At 36.1% G+C, this 18,653-nt stretch overlaps 2 protein-coding genes across 5 annotated transcripts; both read left to right on the top strand.

Moving 5' to 3' along the window:
* Positions 1-115: 115 nt before the first annotated feature.
* LOC18602115 (uncharacterized) lies at positions 116-7,286 on the top strand. Of its 3 annotated transcripts, none has more exons than XM_018119892.2 (9): positions 116-370; positions 1,231-1,671; positions 1,860-1,941; positions 2,125-2,200; positions 3,009-3,089; positions 3,508-3,644; positions 4,303-4,558; positions 5,704-5,767; positions 6,357-7,286. In XM_018119892.2, exons 2-9 carry the CDS (start codon positions 1,236-1,238, stop codon positions 7,004-7,006), a joined length of 1,782 nt encoding a protein of 593 aa, XP_017975381.1. In that variant the 5' UTR covers positions 116-370; positions 1,231-1,235; the 3' UTR covers positions 7,007-7,286. The 3 variants fall into 3 exon arrangements, with proteins under 3 accessions (XP_017975381.1, XP_007033364.1, XP_088661620.1); XM_007033302.3 differs by having other exon boundaries at positions 1,231-1,677; XM_088805494.1 differs by having other exon boundaries at positions 258-370; positions 1,200-1,677.
* A 2,340-nt stretch (positions 7,287-9,626) lies between these two features.
* Positions 9,627-18,311, top strand: LOC18602114 (histone acetyltransferase HAC12-like). 2 transcript variants are annotated; one of them, XM_088805726.1, is made up of 14 exons: positions 9,627-10,340; positions 10,439-10,663; positions 10,932-12,490; positions 13,296-13,595; positions 13,688-13,966; positions 14,479-14,607; positions 14,776-14,976; positions 15,087-15,229; positions 15,361-15,664; positions 16,373-16,458; positions 16,759-16,837; positions 16,938-17,327; positions 17,593-17,807; positions 17,903-18,311. In XM_088805726.1, exons 1-14 carry the CDS (start codon positions 10,019-10,021, stop codon positions 18,000-18,002), a joined length of 4,332 nt encoding a protein of 1,443 aa, XP_088661852.1. In that variant the 5' UTR covers positions 9,627-10,018; the 3' UTR covers positions 18,003-18,311. The 2 variants fall into 2 exon arrangements, with proteins under 2 accessions (XP_088661852.1, XP_088661851.1); XM_088805725.1 differs by having other exon boundaries at positions 16,319-16,458.
* Positions 18,312-18,653: the final 342 nt, after the last annotated feature.

Genomic DNA, 18,653 nt, shown 5'->3' with positions numbered 1-18,653 from the left:
GTTGCAGGAAGTAACATTTTGATGCCGTGCGTGTATCACCAATCCAAATCAGCCGCAATACTTTCTCCGCGACCGTCACCCGCATCCGGAATCCATGGAACAAACTCACTGATGTCATGCCTTGCAGCTTCACCAACAGTGAATTAGACCCAGCCCAAGCCGCAACCCTTGGAAACCCACAAAAAGCCCAAGACCATGAATAGAAAAGGACAGCTGTCACCTCCATATTTGTAAGATTAAAGATTGAGATGATTGGAAAATCCTACAACTAAAGGAAGCGAGCGCCTTCAATTTTTTTCTATTCTTTTTCCCGTTGAAAATCTTAGAAGATTCGCCAGTCACTGATTCACCTTCTTCCTCATTCTCAAAGGTAAAAAAAAAACCCTAAACACCTCATTTCTTGCGTAGTTTTCCTTCTCTTTCTCTTTCCTTTGGCGAATTTAGATTAAGATTCGTTCCTCTCTCTTTCTCTTTTCCTTTGGGAAAATTCGATTAAGATTCGTTCCTTCAATTTTCTCTTCTTTTTCTAACTTAGAAAAAGATTTAGAATATTAACCTTTAAGTAACTTTGGGTCTATAAGGAATTTCATTCTTATTTCCTCACTACTCAAATTTTAGAACTAAAAGAAACAAAACATATTCACACTTGATGTTAAGGAAACTTAAAGAGGTTTAGATTAGTTAAGATTAGTTATGGTTTAATGCCTTTGATCTTTGAACTGTCGCAGAAAGTCTTTCATTTTTGAAATATGCTTCTTTGTTTAAATTAGTTGAATGCCTTTGCCTGCGCCCAGGATCAAGCTTTTAGTTGTGTCTTGATTTTCTATTGAGTAAATTTGCCTAATACAGGTCTCTTGTCTTATTTCTGTTAGTTAATTAGGTAAGGCACCGTTTAATTGTTGTTTTTTTCTACTTGCTGGATAAAAAATAAATGATGTTCTTCCAAGAATTATATTAGAGGATGCATTTTTTTTTTTACTTTGGTGTGCAACAATTAAGTTAGAATTGGGTGTTGTGTTCTAGTCATTTGTTCATCTTTTATCAATTATGCTTTTGATTTCTAGTAACTTTTTAGGATGCAAAAACCAAGTAGTAGAAGCAACAATCAAAATCGGAGCCTAATGTAAATAATGTTGATGCTCTAAGATTTAATCTCTCTGTTTGTGATGGTAATTGGTAATGTGGTGATTAATTTGTAGTATGCTGATGGGGGGGTTTTGTCTCATGCAGTAAGTATGGAAGGTCAGGATATAATTAACCTTCCTGCTTCTAGCAATTCATCTGGAAGTGAGAGTGGTGAACTTCGTGATTTGGATGATGGACCTTGTCAAGTGGGTTCTCAACCGAATAATGCTGAGACTAAAGATGGTGAAGGAAAAGTGGAGAGCCTGGAGGTGAATGAAGGTGTTATAAAAAATCCTCAGAGCGATTTAATTGTGGAAACGGAGGTCGACAACACTCTTGTTGATGATTCATCTGACATGCAAATAAGTGATGAAATAACTGAAACTGTGAGAGTTAAAGAGACATTGGAGGGCTTAAGCTTTGGAGCGCATTCTGCATATTTTACAGCTGATGAGAAAATGGATGGCTTAAGCTCTTCAGTGCCTACTAAAAAGCGCCGTCTTGATGCCCAAAATGGAAGTCCCATCCAGAACGACATGATGGATGGTATTCGTATCCTGCTTCTCAATTGTTATCCTGAGCTTTTCATTTTTTTTTGTATTCGCCAAATCTAATGCAAGAGCTGTGCTTCTGTAGTAGTATGTTCCATAAACTCAATTCTATATGAACAGAAATAAATTTTTCTCTGCAGCCTATGGTATGATGATTTTGTTTTTCATAATTCAATGTGCCAGCTATATCCGGTGTTAAGAGACCCCGGATGACATTTGATGACCAGCAACCTTCTGTTCATATTGTGTATAATTTCTTAACAAGGTTAGGGCTGGAGTAAGGGTTATTACTTCTGAAAACCAAAGACTTAAAGCTTCACATTTTTTTTTCCTTGGAGTTATGTTTAACAGACAAGCATAGGACTTCCTAAAATATAGAATGTTTGGGAACTATTTTGCATTCTTATTAGTTATGTTCTTATTGCTATCTCCTTTCACCCTTTTCCAGAGCTAGTAAACAGAAGCTTGAGGAACTTTTGCAGAAGTGGTCAGAGTGGCAAGCTGAACATGGCACTTTATCCCCAGTAAGTCTGGTTAAATTTTTGGTTTTTTATGTTTTTTTGCCTCCATTTCTCTCAATAGTTAAAACGTCTGTCTACTGTAGAACTGAGGGTAGAACATGGATTCACCTTTCTTTCTTAAATTCAATTAGATTACCTTGCCTTGGTTTATGATGCCCTTTCACCAGATTGCATTTTTTTTTTTTTTTTTGAGGTATTCTGTCAATGAATGCTTGAGAACCTGTTGGCAATTTTTTATGTTTTACTACACCTACATTTTAGACTGAATTAGGTATTGATATGACCTTGTGGAGTTCATTCAGGGTATCTTGCCCCTCTAAGTGTAAGTGCGTTCAATTTTTAGATAGAACTTCTGAATTTAATCATATTCATGTCTTTCAAAGAGATGGAATATGTGAACCAGTGTTTCCTATAAATATCTGCTGGTTACCACTTTTCCTTTTCTCTTGCCTCATTATCTTTTCTTACATAAATTTTATGACAAGTTTGGAGTCAAAATATTCACAAGAAGGAAAAACGAATCGCATTATTTCACTCAAACAGATACATAAACACCAATGTGCTGTCTGTCTGTGTTGAAAGATGGATGGATGTGTGCATAATTGTTTGATATGTGCATGTGTGTGTTTTGATGGATGGGTGTGTGTGCCATTAATGTATGCATGCAAGTGACTATGCACAGATGGATTGACGTATGCGCATGTTAACACACAAGTGCACATGTGCATGCATTCAGCATTTACATTGTTAATATAGTGCAGCCATTTTATCCTTGACTTGAGTGCAACTGAATGTAATTCTATCTGTTCAGGATGAAAACGAACTTATAGAATCAGGAGAAGAGACGTACTTTCCTGCTTTACGTGTTGGTGCAGAGAAGCCCTCCACTGTGGTAAGCTTGTCTCTGGTTTTCTAGATTTTCAGTTTTGTGGACCAATGTTTGTATTTAGATTTTTGTAATTGGAATAGTTTTTATTATATATATTTTTTGACCTTTTAGTTTTCTTTCTTTAATGTCATTTACTAACTAGTTTTATGTAATATCTTCTTAATTATCTACATTCTTAGTTATGAGTAAAATGTTTTCATTTTTCTTGAAGAAGGTAGTGTGTTTGATTATATAGTCAGCGATTTTGACATTGCAACCGTTACCATTCCTCCCTTAATATTTGTAGTCCAAAAATTGTGCACATTGCTGCTGCTTAAGGTCTGCATTTTCTGTCCCAAGAAGGGCTGATGCATTGTATGAGTGTTTGTTGAATTTTTTCTATGTTTTGGTTTGATTTTAATTTCTTTTTCGGGGTTTGTAGTCATTCTGGATAGACAACCAAACAAGGAATCCACGTGATACAGAGATCATCACATTGGATAGTAACATTGTGCCTCTTTATGATCGTGGATATGCAATGTGTTTGACTTCAGCAGATGGTTCAAGTAATTTAGAAGGGTAAATGCTCATCTGGGCTTTGATATGCAAATAATGTTTGCCATGTAAAAGGAAAATGATATGCAAATTTGTTATATGCATTGAGGACTCCATTGTATGCGCTTGCACTTTCATGACTGCTTTGTAGCTCATAATAGCTCTTACAATTTAGGATTAATTGTGTGCTTACAATTAATGCCTACAAATTCTCAGCGGAGAAAAAAAAAAGGAATGCATACTAATTAATATTTTTTTCATTATTTGACTTACTATGCTCTTGTTAAATCTCATTGTTGCTTAATTGCATGGTCAATACTGACTTATTTAGCAGTGTAGGGCTGCAGGTGTATTATGATCTGTGAGTGCCTCTGCATTTGTCAATTATGTGACGGTTTATTTGCTCTGATATATTGGATATAGGTTTTTGAATATTAACCTTTTTAGCAAGTGTCTCTGTTTTTTATTAGGAATTTTGTCTTTGTTGAGTTATTGCAATATTGTCATGCTCAACTCTTTGATCCTTTGTTTGTGTTTTCTTTTGGGGATCTTAATGGCATGACAATTCATTAAGAAAAAAAAATGGAGACTTGGTTTTCTGTAGATTTATGTATATGTAATGTTTACCCCAGACATCTTAAATGTTCTATGTTTTCTTAACTATGTGTCTTGCATCTTGTAGAGGCTTGGAGATAAAAGATGATGCTTCCCGTTGTTTCAACTGTGGTTCTTATAGTCATTCCCTGAAGCAATGCCCGAAGCCTCGTGACAATCTTGCTGTCAATGCTGCTCGAAAGCAGCACTACAAATCTAAACGAAATCAGAATACTGGTTCTCGCAATGCAATTCGATATTACCAGAGCTCTCAAGGTGGAAAGTATGATGATCTAAAGCCAGGTGTTCTTAGTGCTGATACACGACAATTATTGGGCCTTGGGGTAATATTCTCCCTCAATTCCATGATAACCACGTGCCTGCCCCTGTCTTTTTTGTGGTATTTTATGATAATACAACCAAATATTACAAGGAAAATGGCAAAGATTTTGTGTACAATGCTAAAGTTCCCAGTCATCATACATTTGATAAGTTGAGGCCTTCAAATAACCAGCATCCAGTTCCCAAAGTTCTTGATGTTTTCTGTTTCATCATTTCTGTTGGGGATTTTTCCAACATCTTTTTATATGCTAAAAATGGGGGCTTATCAAGGCACTTTCAGTTTTTTTTTTTTTTTTTTTTCTGAAAAACCCCTCATTGTGCTATTAGCATTAATAACAAGCATGTCTACTTCACTACTAGATGCTAAATAGATAGCTAAGGATCACATTCACCTTTACTTGTCTTAGTTAATTGGCATGGACAATTGACTTATTCACCTTCAGAAGCTGTAGGAATTTTAGTCATGTTTAAGTGTTTGAAGTTTGGTTTGGCCTTTAATAGATATCAAATTGAACTGATATAGAACCAGTCTTTTGTAAAAATTCTGCCCAACAGTGGTGTGGACTGTGGATCATTTTGATCAACCTTTTGATTCTGTTTTCCTCTCCAAACTGAAAGTTTGTGTTTTGAACATACTAATTCAATGCATAGAAAAATAAAATTGTGAAATTTTATGTCATTTATTCTAATCATTAAAATCATCACAAGGCTTAATGAAATGCAGAGTTATTCGGGCATAACCATAAAAAAGTTGCATAAGCTTGAATTTGCAAATTTTTTCAATTTTTCCTCTTCTACAAAATATGTCTGCTTGAGTGTTGATTCATTTAAAGGTTGCGGTATTCGTATGGTAGTTACTAAGTTTTCAAATGAATTGTTCGGGATTTTTTTTTTTGTTTAATTTTCTCCCATACATTTGTCAACAAGAAGTCAGCTTCTCAATTTTCAGGTATTTTAGGGACATATCTTCTCACTTCTTTCCTTTCCTATCTCTTTTGTTGATTTTAATGGAAAGCAGATGTCTTTCTGGCTAAACATGGAGGAAATTAACTTTTCTACACATCTATATATTTAATTCAGTATTAGTGACTCTTTTTAAGTTGTTATCTGTTTTGCCCTTAAAATTTTTGTTTATATGCTTTCACAGGAGTTTGATCCACCACCTTGGCTTAACAGAATGCGAGAAATTGGATACCCAACAGGATATCTAGGTAACTAGATACATCACATCTATAGACATAATCTTTATTTATGGTTAAGAGTGTTGAAGCGTTGTTGGTAAATATTCAATAATCTGAAGAAATTTGAATCTGCTGTCTGGTGAAGGGCCTTGCCAATTGTCCCACCTAATTTGCCCCAACTATTTGCACCATCTGATGTCGGAATAGCTATTGGACACATCCATGGTGTGGCCTACCAATTCATGAATATATGTGAGGGTTTTGACTAATAAATTTTTACGGGTTAATTGCAGCAAATAATTGGAACAGTAAATCCTAAGGGCTCCACATCTTATGCATCAACAAAGTAAAAAATAGAAGCAAAGTATTCTGTTGATGTAAAAAAGACACGAAGGAAACAAATCCTATTGACTTCCAGGCCAATTAAAAATGGCTTATCTTTGTAGCTTTAAATTTTTGACTATTTTCTAATCTCAAACCACTGTATTTAGATAGAATTAGTGGATGCGAGTCAGTCCTAATTGTTTGTGTTAGCAGCTTAAACATTGCCGAAATTTGACTTGTCATTTGTTATTCTGTCATGCTATTTTACAAATTGACTATTTGCAAACATGTTCAGCTCCCGATGATGAGGATCAGCCATCAGGAATCACAATTTATGCTGATGGAGAAACCAATGAAGAACAGGAAGATGGGGAAATTACTGAGGTTGTGCATGCTGAACCAGAGAAGAAAATGACTGTTGAATTTCCAGGAATAAATGCACCAATCCCTGTAGAGGCAGATGAAAAACTTTGGGCACCTGGTTCTTCAAGTTCTGAATCATCTAGGAGTAGGTCACACCGTAGATTACACCATTCTTCTGAACCTGGCAGCAGAGGGCATCATCATGAGAGAAGGTATTTGGGGGATTTTGAAGATGAAGGGCCTCCAGGGGTTGATACTAGATTTAGCTCATCTTATCCCCCAAGGTATGGTAATTATGATTCTCCTCACAGTTTTCACAGTCCAAGAGATCCTATTCCAAGGCCACGAAGCCCAACCTTGGGGAGGTCCAATTCTGACAGGGGTAGGAGTCCTTTGGTATATGAAGATTTTGCAAGTCATGGTTCCTATAGTTCCACACACCATTCATTGTCAGATAGGCGAACATCACCGAGAATTCATGGCTCAGCCAGATTTGAAAGTGAGATTGATGAAAGATGGGAGAACAGCTACCCTGATTATTCATCTCGGTCAAACAGTCACCGATATCGCAGCAGGTGGTGAATGGCATTGTTGTAACTTTTGTTTTTGTCACCAGATTTTATCATTGCTTAGTATTTACTTACCCCATGAGGCCATAACTCACTTCTTTAGGACGGTGCGCTACCGCTACTGTTGGTTGTAGCGTAACTTGTAAAGATTTCTGAACAGATGATGTATACATGTGATTTCATGGCACCAGATGGGGTGGGGTCATTGTACAATAAGTTAGATAGGCCTCAGATGAATTTAAAGGATTTCTTTTGCTTAGATGTATTCAATGTCATTCTCCAGTTAGCTTTTATCCCTGGATTTCCTTGTCTTTTAAGGTTCAGTTTCTGGTATGTTATTTAGAGATTTCTTATTTATTCATGAGGGGCAAGACCTAGTGCAAAACAGCGCATTTTGGGGGAGTTTTGATTCCTCTGGGAAACAAGGTAAGCGTTCGGCCAAGTTGATGTTCTTGTTGATGAACAAACAAATTTTGTGGTGTATTCTGGAGCTGGTTCAATTCTATGAATTCACAAGCCAAGTGAAGATATAGCAGTAACGTGAGGAGATGAATATGAAAAAGAAGTGCCATGAAGTGAACCAAGGAACCATTCAGACTAGTTGGAGTTTGGGGTTTAATTCCATTCTTCAATTGAAGTTGTAAGGCTTTTATTATAGTTGTATAACTATGGTGAAAATTGGAGGGAACAAAGGAAATGAATTTATAATACAAGTTACATGCAAGGAAACCGTTATTTTAGATCTGCTATTAGTCGACCATGTCTAGAATAACTACTGTTTTTTCCTTATAAGAAACATGTACCTATCATCTGTTGGCAACCTAAGTCGAGTTCCCAGGATTTTGTTTTAGAAAAAATTAAAAATAATACATTTGCATCCAAACAACACGTGAGAATCACTTAACAAAATTAAAATAATATTCTTCAGAGGGTCCCCAAACGTTTTAATAGACTAGTATCACATTTTCACATTTGATTTAGAATATTATCATAAAAATATCCTTTTCATGAAAATGACCGTCCCATAATCAATGCAAATGTGATTCCTATTATAAGTAGAAAGAATATAACTTTCCCATTGATCAGAGAAAGTTACAATTATTTTTCTTCTTAATTTAGCCCTACTCCCACCATTCATATATACTTTTTTTTTTTCTTTTTCATTATTTGCATACAGAATTATCACCACTACTAGTTAAGAAGAAATTGTTTATAAACAAATAAAATACTACTACTAATATTAATAAAAGCATTTGCTATTTATTTTTTAAAAATAAAAGCCAAAACTCATTAACCAAAGCAGTTCAATGACAAAAAAAAAAAATCAGAAAGCTCTTTGGATAATGTGTTCTATTATTCTTGTAATAATTCTAAGCATTATTAATAAAAATAATTATTTTTTAATAGTTTTAAACATTACTACAAAAAAATAAAAATTTAGTAACTTCACATAATTAAAATTTTAAGTAATTAATATTCAAATATTAAGTTATTTTTTTCATGTTATAATTTATTATTTTAAGAGAAAAAAATTTGAAAACTTAAAAATTTTATATTAAATTTGTACAGTCCATAAAAAAAACTTTTATTAACGAAATAATAATAGTAATAATCCAGGCCCAAATTTGACTAATACCGAAACGGAAAGCCCATATTTGGGCGGCGTCGCCAGATTGGAAGATGTTCTCTGCTCCTATATATAAACTTTACCTCAGTCAAAAATTCACATTACCCACCAAAGCAAATTTTTTCTCTCTCTGTGGCCCCACTCCAACCTTGGATTGCGAAAGTCGAGGAAAGCGAGAGAACCACCCAAAAAACAACTGGAAAAAAAAAAAAAGAAAAACTAAACTCAACAAATAAACAGGTCAACCTCTTTTCTCTCTCTCTTTCCTTTTTTTTTAATTATTTTTTAGTCTTTAGGGTTAGGGTTTTAGAATTTTTTGCTTCCCCCCGCCAAAATAATCGTACGATTAATTTATTATCCAATCAGTTTCTAAATAAAAAGAAAAGACAAGCTTTTGATTTTGGAAGTACTGTGTTTATGTTTTTATATTGTCATGTTTTTTTTTTTTGTGTGTGTGTTTCGTCGTTAATCTGTGTTTTCTGTTTGGTTTTTTGTTTTTTGGGTTTGGTTACTGTTTGTTTTCTTTCGGGGGTTCTTGAAACTGCGAGACGCTGTCGCATTGTCTCTATGTGAAACCCCGGCTTAAAAAGTACTATTAAATAATAATAATAATAATAACAAAAAGAAGAAGACGAAGACGAAGGAAATCGAAGCTAAAAAGCCCTAACTCGCAATTGGAATCTAGACGAATCGAATTTAGTGTTGATTAATAAATTCTCTAGGGTTTTGTATGTAAATAAGCTTCTTTTTCAAGAGGAAAAAAAAAAAAAACTCGATCTGGTTTGATGTTTTGTAAATTGAGTTATTCAGATTTCTTTGGACCATTTAAGTTATGTTAAGAGGAATTTTGAGATAATGCTGGACTACTTTATTGAAAAAACCTTGCACGTCAAGCTGGTAAATTGAATTTCCTCATGAATTAATTATACAAGAGAGTTTTCTTTTTTTATTGTGTGTGTGTGTGGGGGGGGGGGGGGGGGGGGGGGGGTGTGATTGGGTAGTAGAAAGTTTAACGGTAATTGAGAATTTGAATTGTAATCTGGAGGTTTATTTTGCATTTGTGTCAGGTATAACAGTTTGGAATGTAGTTTAATTTGTGATTGAGTTTATATTAGAAGCAGAAGATAAAGCTTTGTAATGAAATTGTTTTTAGTACGAGAGTAGTTTGTGTTAGAACAGGGAAAACGGGTTGTTGAATATGAATTGATTGATCCTATTTAGGACTTCTTTTTCTTTTTTTTCTCTTCTCAAAGGACTGTTTAACTTTGTCAAATGATAGTAGTAGTTATTTACTCAGAGAAAATCATTCTGCTTGGAGTTTTCTTGGTCAAGTTACTTAGATGTTTGCAGAACTAAGGTTGCTTGAATTTTATTGTTTAATGTTTCTAGGGGGAGTACATGAACCAGCAGACGTTGGAGTACCCTTTCAAAGTTCTTAATGTAAATCCTACTCCCTCGTTCATGCCCAACAGAATGGTGATGCCAACTTCGGGCTTGGTGCAAGATGGCAACTTAGCCATTCCTGATGCTTTAAAAGTTCTTAATGTAAATCCTACTCCCTCATTCATGTCGAACAGTATGATGATGCCAACTTCGGGTTTGGTACAAGATGGCAATTTAGCCATTCCTGGTGGACTTTTTAATCAAAATCAGTTAAATGATGTGACAATGGATTACAAAGAGATTGTTGATGACCCTAATCAATTTGGCTTCTTAAAAGGTTGACTGTCAGCTCTGACAAATTATAATTTTGTTGAATAACTAATGATTTCCATTTATAAACTGAATATCTGATACTTAGAAAATATTCTTCTCCAGAATTCTTTGGTGATAGACACAAGGCACAAACTGCTGGATACACCACTACGGATTGGAATATTGCGCCAACCTTGGGTATGCTGCCGGTTGAGGGTGAGATGGTCCTTTCCTCCGGACAGGCCTCAACCATCACTAGTTGTTATGGTGGGGATGGCTTTTCTGATGTCGGATCTCTTGAAAGTAGGCCACCCTTTTCAAAGGGAAAATTACTACATCTTTATGATGGTATGTTTCTTGACAGCTATGACTAAGATCTCCACATCTTTATGTTTTTGTTTAGGCAGACTTGACCTGTTTCTACTTTCTATTTCTGTCCATAAAATATTGGTCATTCAATATTTGGCTACAATGTGCTATATTTTCTTAATCATCGTCTCAAAGTTTGAATATTCATTCTGTATTTGTTCATTCTTTGGACATTTTTCCCTATGCTTCTTTTGTTCTCTCTTCCTTTTAACTTATGTATGGTTTTTGTCCATTTGAATTGTATCAGGTAAAATAAATATGATGGATCACATAGGTTGGTTGGGGAATAATCAGAGCTCTGATTCCATGGTTTTCCCACATATACTAGGAGGATCCTTGGCATTTTCTGAAGCAAATACACAGACCTCGCAGGAAATTTTACAGGAACTTTCTGAAGTGCCTGATATATTGCCTGGTCTGAACTCAGCCATGGCTAGTTCAACTATTATTCCGTGCATGCAGTCTTCTAGACCATGTGAGGCTGAAGCAAAATGTTCTTTCACTGGAAAAAATCAATCTTACTGTCCAGTAGAGGCAAAAACTGCAGGTCATTTTCCTCAGCTCCCTTTAGAAGATGCACCAGCAGATTCAAGGAATCAATTGACATGGGCTATCCAGCATAGGGTTTTACTTGCTTATATCCAGTACAAGAAATCAATGGTGATTATAGGCAATTCTCAAGTTTCTTTCGTGAACCATATGCATTCTGCAACCTGCAACAAACATGCATGTAAATGTGAACAATTTTTCTCACTTGTATCACATTTTGATGGCTGTCATGATGCTGATTGTAATATATGCAGTCCTGTTTGGTATAGTTGTGTCACCAATAAACCTCACCCTAAGTTTGAACGTGTAAAAAGAGGTCTTTTAAGGGATGGAGATTCTGACCAGCCCAGCTGTGGTAGTTCAGAAACCATGCAACCTTCTTTGAAGCGTTTGAAGGTAGAAAATCCTCTTTGTCCTAGCTTGACTGAGAATGGCATATGTTGTGCAAAGGCTCCACTGAAGGTTCAACCATGTTATGCCAAGCTTCCACCCTTGCGGCAGTTGCCAGAATCTCCTGTATCTAATAATTCTGAGGTTATGGAGGTGAACATGGAATTGCTACCAAAGCTTATAGAAGCTTCTATGAGCACTAAAGATATTAGTAATAATGTTGCAGATAATTTTCCTATATTGCCTACTGAGAATTTGCCGGGTGCTTCAGAAGTGGTTGTCTGCAGTTATAAATTGGAGGAAACAGATGCTGTTGGCAGTGAAAAAGAAGGGGGTATGGACTTCAGAAGTGATACCGATATTGCAGACAATGTAATAGATCACTCCAACATTTTGGAATCCAATACTTTGCCCAGCTTCTCTGAAGGACTTGCTGCTGGTTATGAAGAGGAAGAAACAGAAGCCAGGACTAATTCCAACCAGGCAGAGCTAGCAATAGAGAATGAGCTCATTACACAAGAATCAAATTGCGGAAAGGAACTTTCTGCTGGTTGTGAAGAGGGAGAAACAGAAGCCACAACTAATTCCAACCAGGCAGCTCTAGCAATAGAGAATGAGCTCATTGCACAGGAATCAAATTGTGGAAAGGAACTTGATGCTGGTTGTGAAGATGGAGAAACAGAAGCCAAGACTAATTCCAACCTGGCAGAGCTAGCAATGGAGAATAAGCTCATTGCACCGGAATTGAATTGTGGAAAGGAAATAGAGTTGGAGAGTCAAACAATAAGGGGTTTGTCCTTAATTGAAAATTTCACAGCCCAGCAAATAAAGGAACATATATCAAGTCTCAGGCAGTGCATAGATCAGGTTTGTGCTTCACTGCTGTTTGTTGCTTTTATTGCTTTTATTGCTTTTTGTGCTGCCTTGATTGAGTGCATGGATATTTCTACTTAATCATCAAATGAAAAATGCTGTTAGATGCTTTAACTTGACTAAATCTAGATAGAGTAGACGTCATGCAACTGAAGGATATGCATGCTTGCACACATTCAAACTTCTCATTGGAGTGAATAATATGACAGTCATAGGAGCACAAATAACTTTCTAGATATGCATGCATATCTCACCTTAAGTGCACTTTTAGCCTGTCTGTCACCATGCATTTAACATCATGCCAATGTAGTCCAAATACACTGTTGAACCCCTTGAAATATTAAAAGTTTTCATTTCCTACAGTTTGAAAAGGACGGGCCAGGGGAGCAGGGGGGCAGGGGAATCTTTAGCAGCCATTTTCAGCTATTTAGCTGCCTTAAGGGTGTTGTTATATCGAACTTTTTTTTCTTGACATCTCACTGGAACTTGAACTTTGCTCTTCTTGCTGTTATGGCTGTGTCCATAATTTTCGTATCATCTCACTACATGTATTGTTAGCATGGAAGCAGGAAATTTTTGAACGTAGTAATTTACTGAGTCAAAGCTGCATAAGAGTAATGCCAATCTTTTGAATCATTTAGGCAGTTGGTGGTTTATGTTGTATTAATATTCTTTGAGGTATTTTGTTATCCTGAAGTTATTGTCTATATTGTAATTGCTACTGATAACCTTTTTATAAAGCATAAACTTTGCATTTGTTTGTGAAGGAGCATTAACATGTCTTCACTTATTCAAATAGGATATACCAAAGAAAGAAAGGGGAAAGAGAATAAGCAATGTCTACAGTGAGAACTCATGCCAGTTGTGTGGAGCAGATAAGCTTTCACTTGCCCCAGCACCAATATATTGTTCATCATGTGGTAATCGTATCAGGCGCAGTGCAAACTATTATATCACACCTGAAGAAAAGGACATCAGAATTTGTCTTTGTACCTCATGCTATAAGGTATCTCGGGGGAGGAGCATCGTGTTTTCTGGGATTGCTCTTTCCAAGGCAAAGCTGGATAAAATTAAGAACGAGGAGGAAGCTGAAGAATCGGTAGGCTAATCCACAGTATTTATTAGCTTTCACAGTCCTAAAAGTTTAAACTGATGAAAGACTCACTTCCTATGGTTGTTGTGTTCCTGCAGTGGGTTCAGTGTGATAAATGTGAAGGCTGGCAACACCAGATATGTGCCCTCTTTAATGATAAAAATGATATGGAAGGAAAAGCTCAGTTCATCTGCCCAATATGCTGCCTAAAAGAAATTCAAAGTGGAGAACGTATGCCCCCACTGATGAGCACTGTTTTTGGTGCAAAAGATCTCCCATGTACCATCCTTAGTGACCACATAGAGCAAAGACTCTTTAGGCGTCTTCAAAAAGAAAGAGAAGAGAAAGCAAGGGTTACAGGAAAGCTCATTGATGAGGTAAGATGACAACTCATGTGTTATGCTTTGTAGCAACATTGTTGGTATAGTTGTGTATATACAGCTTCTTCTTTTTTTGTGCTTTGTTACTGATCATAACTTAAAGTGAAATGCAGATGAGTAGAATATTTTATTAGTGAAATGGAATAATCACTGGAAAGATCATGAATGAAAGATTAGCTAGCCTATATTATTTAATATATTCAACTAATAATAGACAAAGGAATGAATCTTGAAAAGTTAAAATATTTAAGGTTAGACATGACGGTAATTGTTAAATATTGGAGGGTGAAATATATGTTTTCGTTCAAAAATGCATTTAGTTTTTCTGTTGATTTGTCTTCTTCCCTCACCCTTTTGTTTGTGTTTCTTTTATTAAGCATTTTTTGTTCTCATTTTGACCAGAGTGAGTTTTTTTCATGTTTGACCATTGCATCTTTTTTATCCTCAACAATGTTAGTACTTTGTTTAGCTGCTTCATTGATGGTGTATAATGTTCTATTGTTCACTAGGTTCCTGAAGCAGAAGGTCTTGTTGTTAGAGTGGTCGTATCTGTTGACAAACATGTAAAAGTGAAGAAGCAGCTTTTAGAAATAGTTCAGAATGAGAACTACCCTGCTGAGTTTCCGTACAAGTCAAAGGTAAGATATCTTTTGAAGTTACAAGAACCCTAAAGTTTTTGGAAGATAAGTTTGGTATTCCCAAAGTTTAACATGTAGCCCTGACCTTGAGGTTATCAACAGAGTGATTTCTACCAGACTGTCTTAATTAGAACCATGTAACCATGAACTTTTGTTTTCCGATTTCAGGTTATTCTTTTGTTTCAGAAGATTGACGGGGTAGATGTATGCCTTTTTAGCATGTATGTCCAGGAGTTTGGCTCAGAATGTGGTCACCCAAATCAACGCTGTGTTTATATTGCATATCTTGATTCTGTGAAGTACTTTAGGCCTGAGACAAAAACTGCAGCTGGAGAAGCTCTTCGAACTGTTGTTTACCATGAAATATTGGTATAGTACATCATTTTCTGCTCCACTTATTAAGGCTTTTCAAAGCGCATTGGTTGTTATGGTTGAATCACTGATATTGTTTCTTGCTTCTGTTCTGTTTCAATAATTAGATTGGATACCTTGAATACTGCAAGAAACGAGGGTTTGCAACCTGCTATTTATGGGCCTGTCCACCTTTGAAAGGAGAAGATTATATCTTAAACTGCCACCCAGAGATTCAGAAAACACCAAAGACCGATAAGCTGCGGCAGTGGTATCTCTCTCTCTCTCTCTCTCTCTCTCTCACACACACACACACACATAGATGTGTGTAGGTGTGTTTGTGCATGCATGTGTATCATTGTTTGCATACGTGTCTTGACTAATAACTATATGCAAGTGTAGGTATCAGTTCATGCTACAAAAGGCTGCTAAAGAGAAAGTGGTGGTTGGTTTGACAAACTTGTATGATCACTTTTTTGTTTCCACTGGGAAATACAACTCCAAGGTGACAGCAGCTCATTTGCCATATTTTGATGGTGACTACTGGTCTGGTGCTGCTGAGGATGTGATAAATAATATTGAGAAAGCATGTTCAGAAGACCCAAAAAAGATGGGCAACAGAATAATGTCAAAGAGAACATTGAAAGCTATGGGACACACAAATCCTTCTGGTGATGCCACTAAGGATATTTTGCTGATGCAAAAGGTAAAAATTGCGAACTACCATTCTTTAGTTTTGTCTAACACAAGTATTAGTTAAATAGTGTTAATTTTACTTGAAAACAGTTACCCTTTTAAAATTGCAAATCTTAGTTGTTGAACAGCTGAGTCAGTTTGCCTATTCAATTAATGAACCAAGCTCAAGTTTAAGTTTTCCATCTTGGTTTTTAGAGAAACCAAGCCAAGCCTGAATGGTTTTTTTAGTTTTGATTTATAGGGCTCATAAAGAAGCTCAATTAGAGAATTTAAACTAAGATTTTGTTAGTGTGTACAAGGTTTTTCTTGTAAAATTTTTTAATTCAAAAATTCTACAAATATCTCAAATTAGATACCCGTTTAGAAGGAGACAAGCCAGATTTTACACTCTTTTAAGATGGTTTTTTGCCCCTTAACTGACAGCATCATAAACCAATTAGCTGATATTTTGTTAGCTCATTTTGACACATATTTTTGGCCAATTCCCCTCATGCTATGAAAGGAGCTTTAGTTTTCACTATTTCTTTGAGCATACTGGAAGTACATGAAGCAAAATTTTAATAATAGCAATTTGATATCTTTGTACGGAATCCTTTTTTTTTTAAATTCTGTGTAATTATGCTAGTGACTAAATAATTGATTTCATTGTTCTCTTCTTTGATAGCTGGGGCAAACTATTTTACCTATTAAGGAGGACTTTATCATTGCCCACTTGCAGTTTGTGTGCATACATTGTCATAGAGCTATACTATCTGGATGGCGATGGTTTTGCAGCCTGTGTAAAGGCTTTCAGCTATGTGAAAGGTCATCATTCTTTATCCTCTTATTTATTAGAAGATGCTCTTTGGCAGTTTTTGTGCTTTTTTTTTTTTCTTATTTACTTCTGGTTTGCACTATATTCCAATTCTTGAAACTCCATTGAGGCATCAAGCTGAGTAGCCTTGACTTTTTGGATTCTTAACTCTTAAACACATGTCCTGTCCAGAATTAAATGTGAGACATAAAGCTATAAAATGATAGAAATATTACCAAGCTTGCCTTATGCACTGCTTCTAGTGTTGTACAAATTGCTCATTGCTCTTTACTCTACACATCATTTTGCAGGTGCCATGATGCAGAGCAAAATGTCTACAAGGATTGCTCTCACACTTTATGTAATGGGGAAAAACACGCACTGTGTAAGGTGAATAACTAGCTCCTGTTGTCTTTGCCTTCATATCTACGAGGTTGGAATATTTATGAATATCTAAATTAAGTCAACTGTATCTCTTACTCTTTTGCAGATTATGGTGGATGATGTGCCTTCTGATACTGATGATACAGATGCCAGTATGGATAATGGTTTATTTGGAAATAGGCATAGTTTTTTGAGCTTCTGTCAGAAGAACAGTCATCAGTTTGACACACTTCGTCGGGCCAAGCATTCCTCAATGATGATCCTACATTACCTTCACAATTCAACCTTGCTGACTGCTGAGACCACCTGTATTATTTGTTACAAGGACACACCAATGGACCAGTCCTGGCTATGTGAGATCTGCCCCAATGTTGCTGTTTGTGCTGCATGTTACCGAAGAGATGGTTGTTCTTTGCATATTCATAAGTTGATTCTGCATTGTTCTGCAGTTGATTCTGCGACCAAAAATAGAGAGGCCAAGAAGAAGGAATTACTGGTATGAAGATCTTGCCAATTTTAAAGCATTGGAAAACATGAACGTTAGCAACTGCTAGTTTCTAAGTTTTTATTCTTTGCAAGATGTCTACAATCTAATAATTTATTTTTGAAAATCATGCATGTGAGCTTCTCAAGGTGTTTAATACAATGTTTCTTCGTGCCATTACTTTCAGACCTGATACTAGTAGGCTATTCTTGCTCGGTAACCTTTTTCATTATAACTTGGCACTTAGATTTAATTAGAATGTTATTTGATGGTGTAGAAAATGCGACTGCTGGATGTTTTGCTGCATGCCTGTCAATGTCGCTCCCCCTGCTCCTACCCTAATTGTCTTCTCATCAAAAAGCTATTCTTCCATGCAAAAAAGTGCACTGTCAGGATTTCTGGGGGTTGTGAGCATTGTAAGAAGATGTGGCTCATATTGAGACTGCACTCCAGAAATTGCAAAGACTCTGATTGTGACGTACCACGCTGCAGGTAATGATACTACTAGCATTCAAAAAGCTCTTCTCACCTAAATAAATCTAAAAGTTTTTTTCCCCTTAAATAACTTATTTGCTTTAAATTCATAGGGATTTAAAGCAACATGCCAACAGCCGTCTGCAACAATTGGAAGAGGCTGCGCATGAAGAACCACCGATCGTACCTGATCAGATGCGTCAGAGAATTTAACATCTCAGTTGTACAGTTAGAGTAGGAATGTCACGATGGATACAAGTATATAGCATGTCATAGAGAACAGTTTGAGAGTTACCTAGCGGAGGTCATGAAATCTTTGCTTTCTACCTTGCACTGTTGTATAGCTTCTTAGTATCAATTTTGGTATGAATAGAGAGTGGACACCCCATTTAGGAGGCAGCTTTGAGGCGTAGTGAACATTTCGTGGATGTGCAAGTAATGTAAATAATAATAGTAATAATAAAAATAAAAATAAACTGTTTGGTAATTATATTTTTTATGATATTCAGTGTGTTACTGGGAGATTTAGAATTTTTCTTTGCCAATTTAGAATTTATCCTTTTGTTTAATGAGATAGGGAAGTGGAAGCGAGGAATATTCATTTTATTTTTAACCAGTAATGCAAAGATGGAGGATACAAACAAATTTGTGAAGCGGTTTTGTTTGCAAATTACTATAGAAACCAGTTACCATTCAGGAAAAACCTCCAGTTTTAGCAATGGGTTCAGCCGTCAGGTTGTGGCCAGGGTTGGAACCTCTGATTGGACTTCGGGAATTTAGAGGTGGCAATTTGGCGGGGCCGGTCGGGTGGATCAGATTCCCACTTAGACAAGTGGGGTGGGTAAGTCTTTCAAGTTGATCCGA

This window comes from Theobroma cacao, chromosome 4, assembly GCF_053813885.1.
Source record: "Theobroma cacao isolate CCN51 chromosome 4, ASM5381388v1, whole genome shotgun sequence".
NCBI lineage: Eukaryota > Viridiplantae > Streptophyta > Magnoliopsida > Malvales > Malvaceae > Theobroma > Theobroma cacao.
The sequence above is the reverse complement of the archived record's forward strand: the minus strand, read 5'-3'. Positions and strand labels throughout refer to the sequence as shown.

Excerpts from the sequence above, each read along its gene's own strand:
- LOC18602115 (XM_007033302.3), top strand. The coding sequence starts at position 1,236 with ATGGAAGGTCAGGATATAATTAACCTTCCTGCTTCTAGCAATTCATCT. Across the intron at positions 3,645-4,302 it reads GGTTCAAGTAATTTAGAAGG|AGGCTTGGAGATAAAAGATG; the intron begins GTAAATGCTCAT and ends TGCATCTTGTAG. Across the intron at positions 4,559-5,703 it reads GACAATTATTGGGCCTTGGG|GAGTTTGATCCACCACCTTG; the intron begins GTAATATTCTCC and ends ATGCTTTCACAG.
- LOC18602114 (XM_088805725.1), top strand. The coding sequence starts at position 10,019 with ATGAACCAGCAGACGTTGGAGTACCCTTTCAAAGTTCTTAATGTAAAT. Across the intron at positions 14,608-14,775 it reads AGTTTCCGTACAAGTCAAAG|GTTATTCTTTTGTTTCAGAA; the intron begins GTAAGATATCTT and ends TTCCGATTTCAG. Across the intron at positions 16,838-16,937 it reads AAAAACACGCACTGTGTAAG|ATTATGGTGGATGATGTGCC; the intron begins GTGAATAACTAG and ends ACTCTTTTGCAG.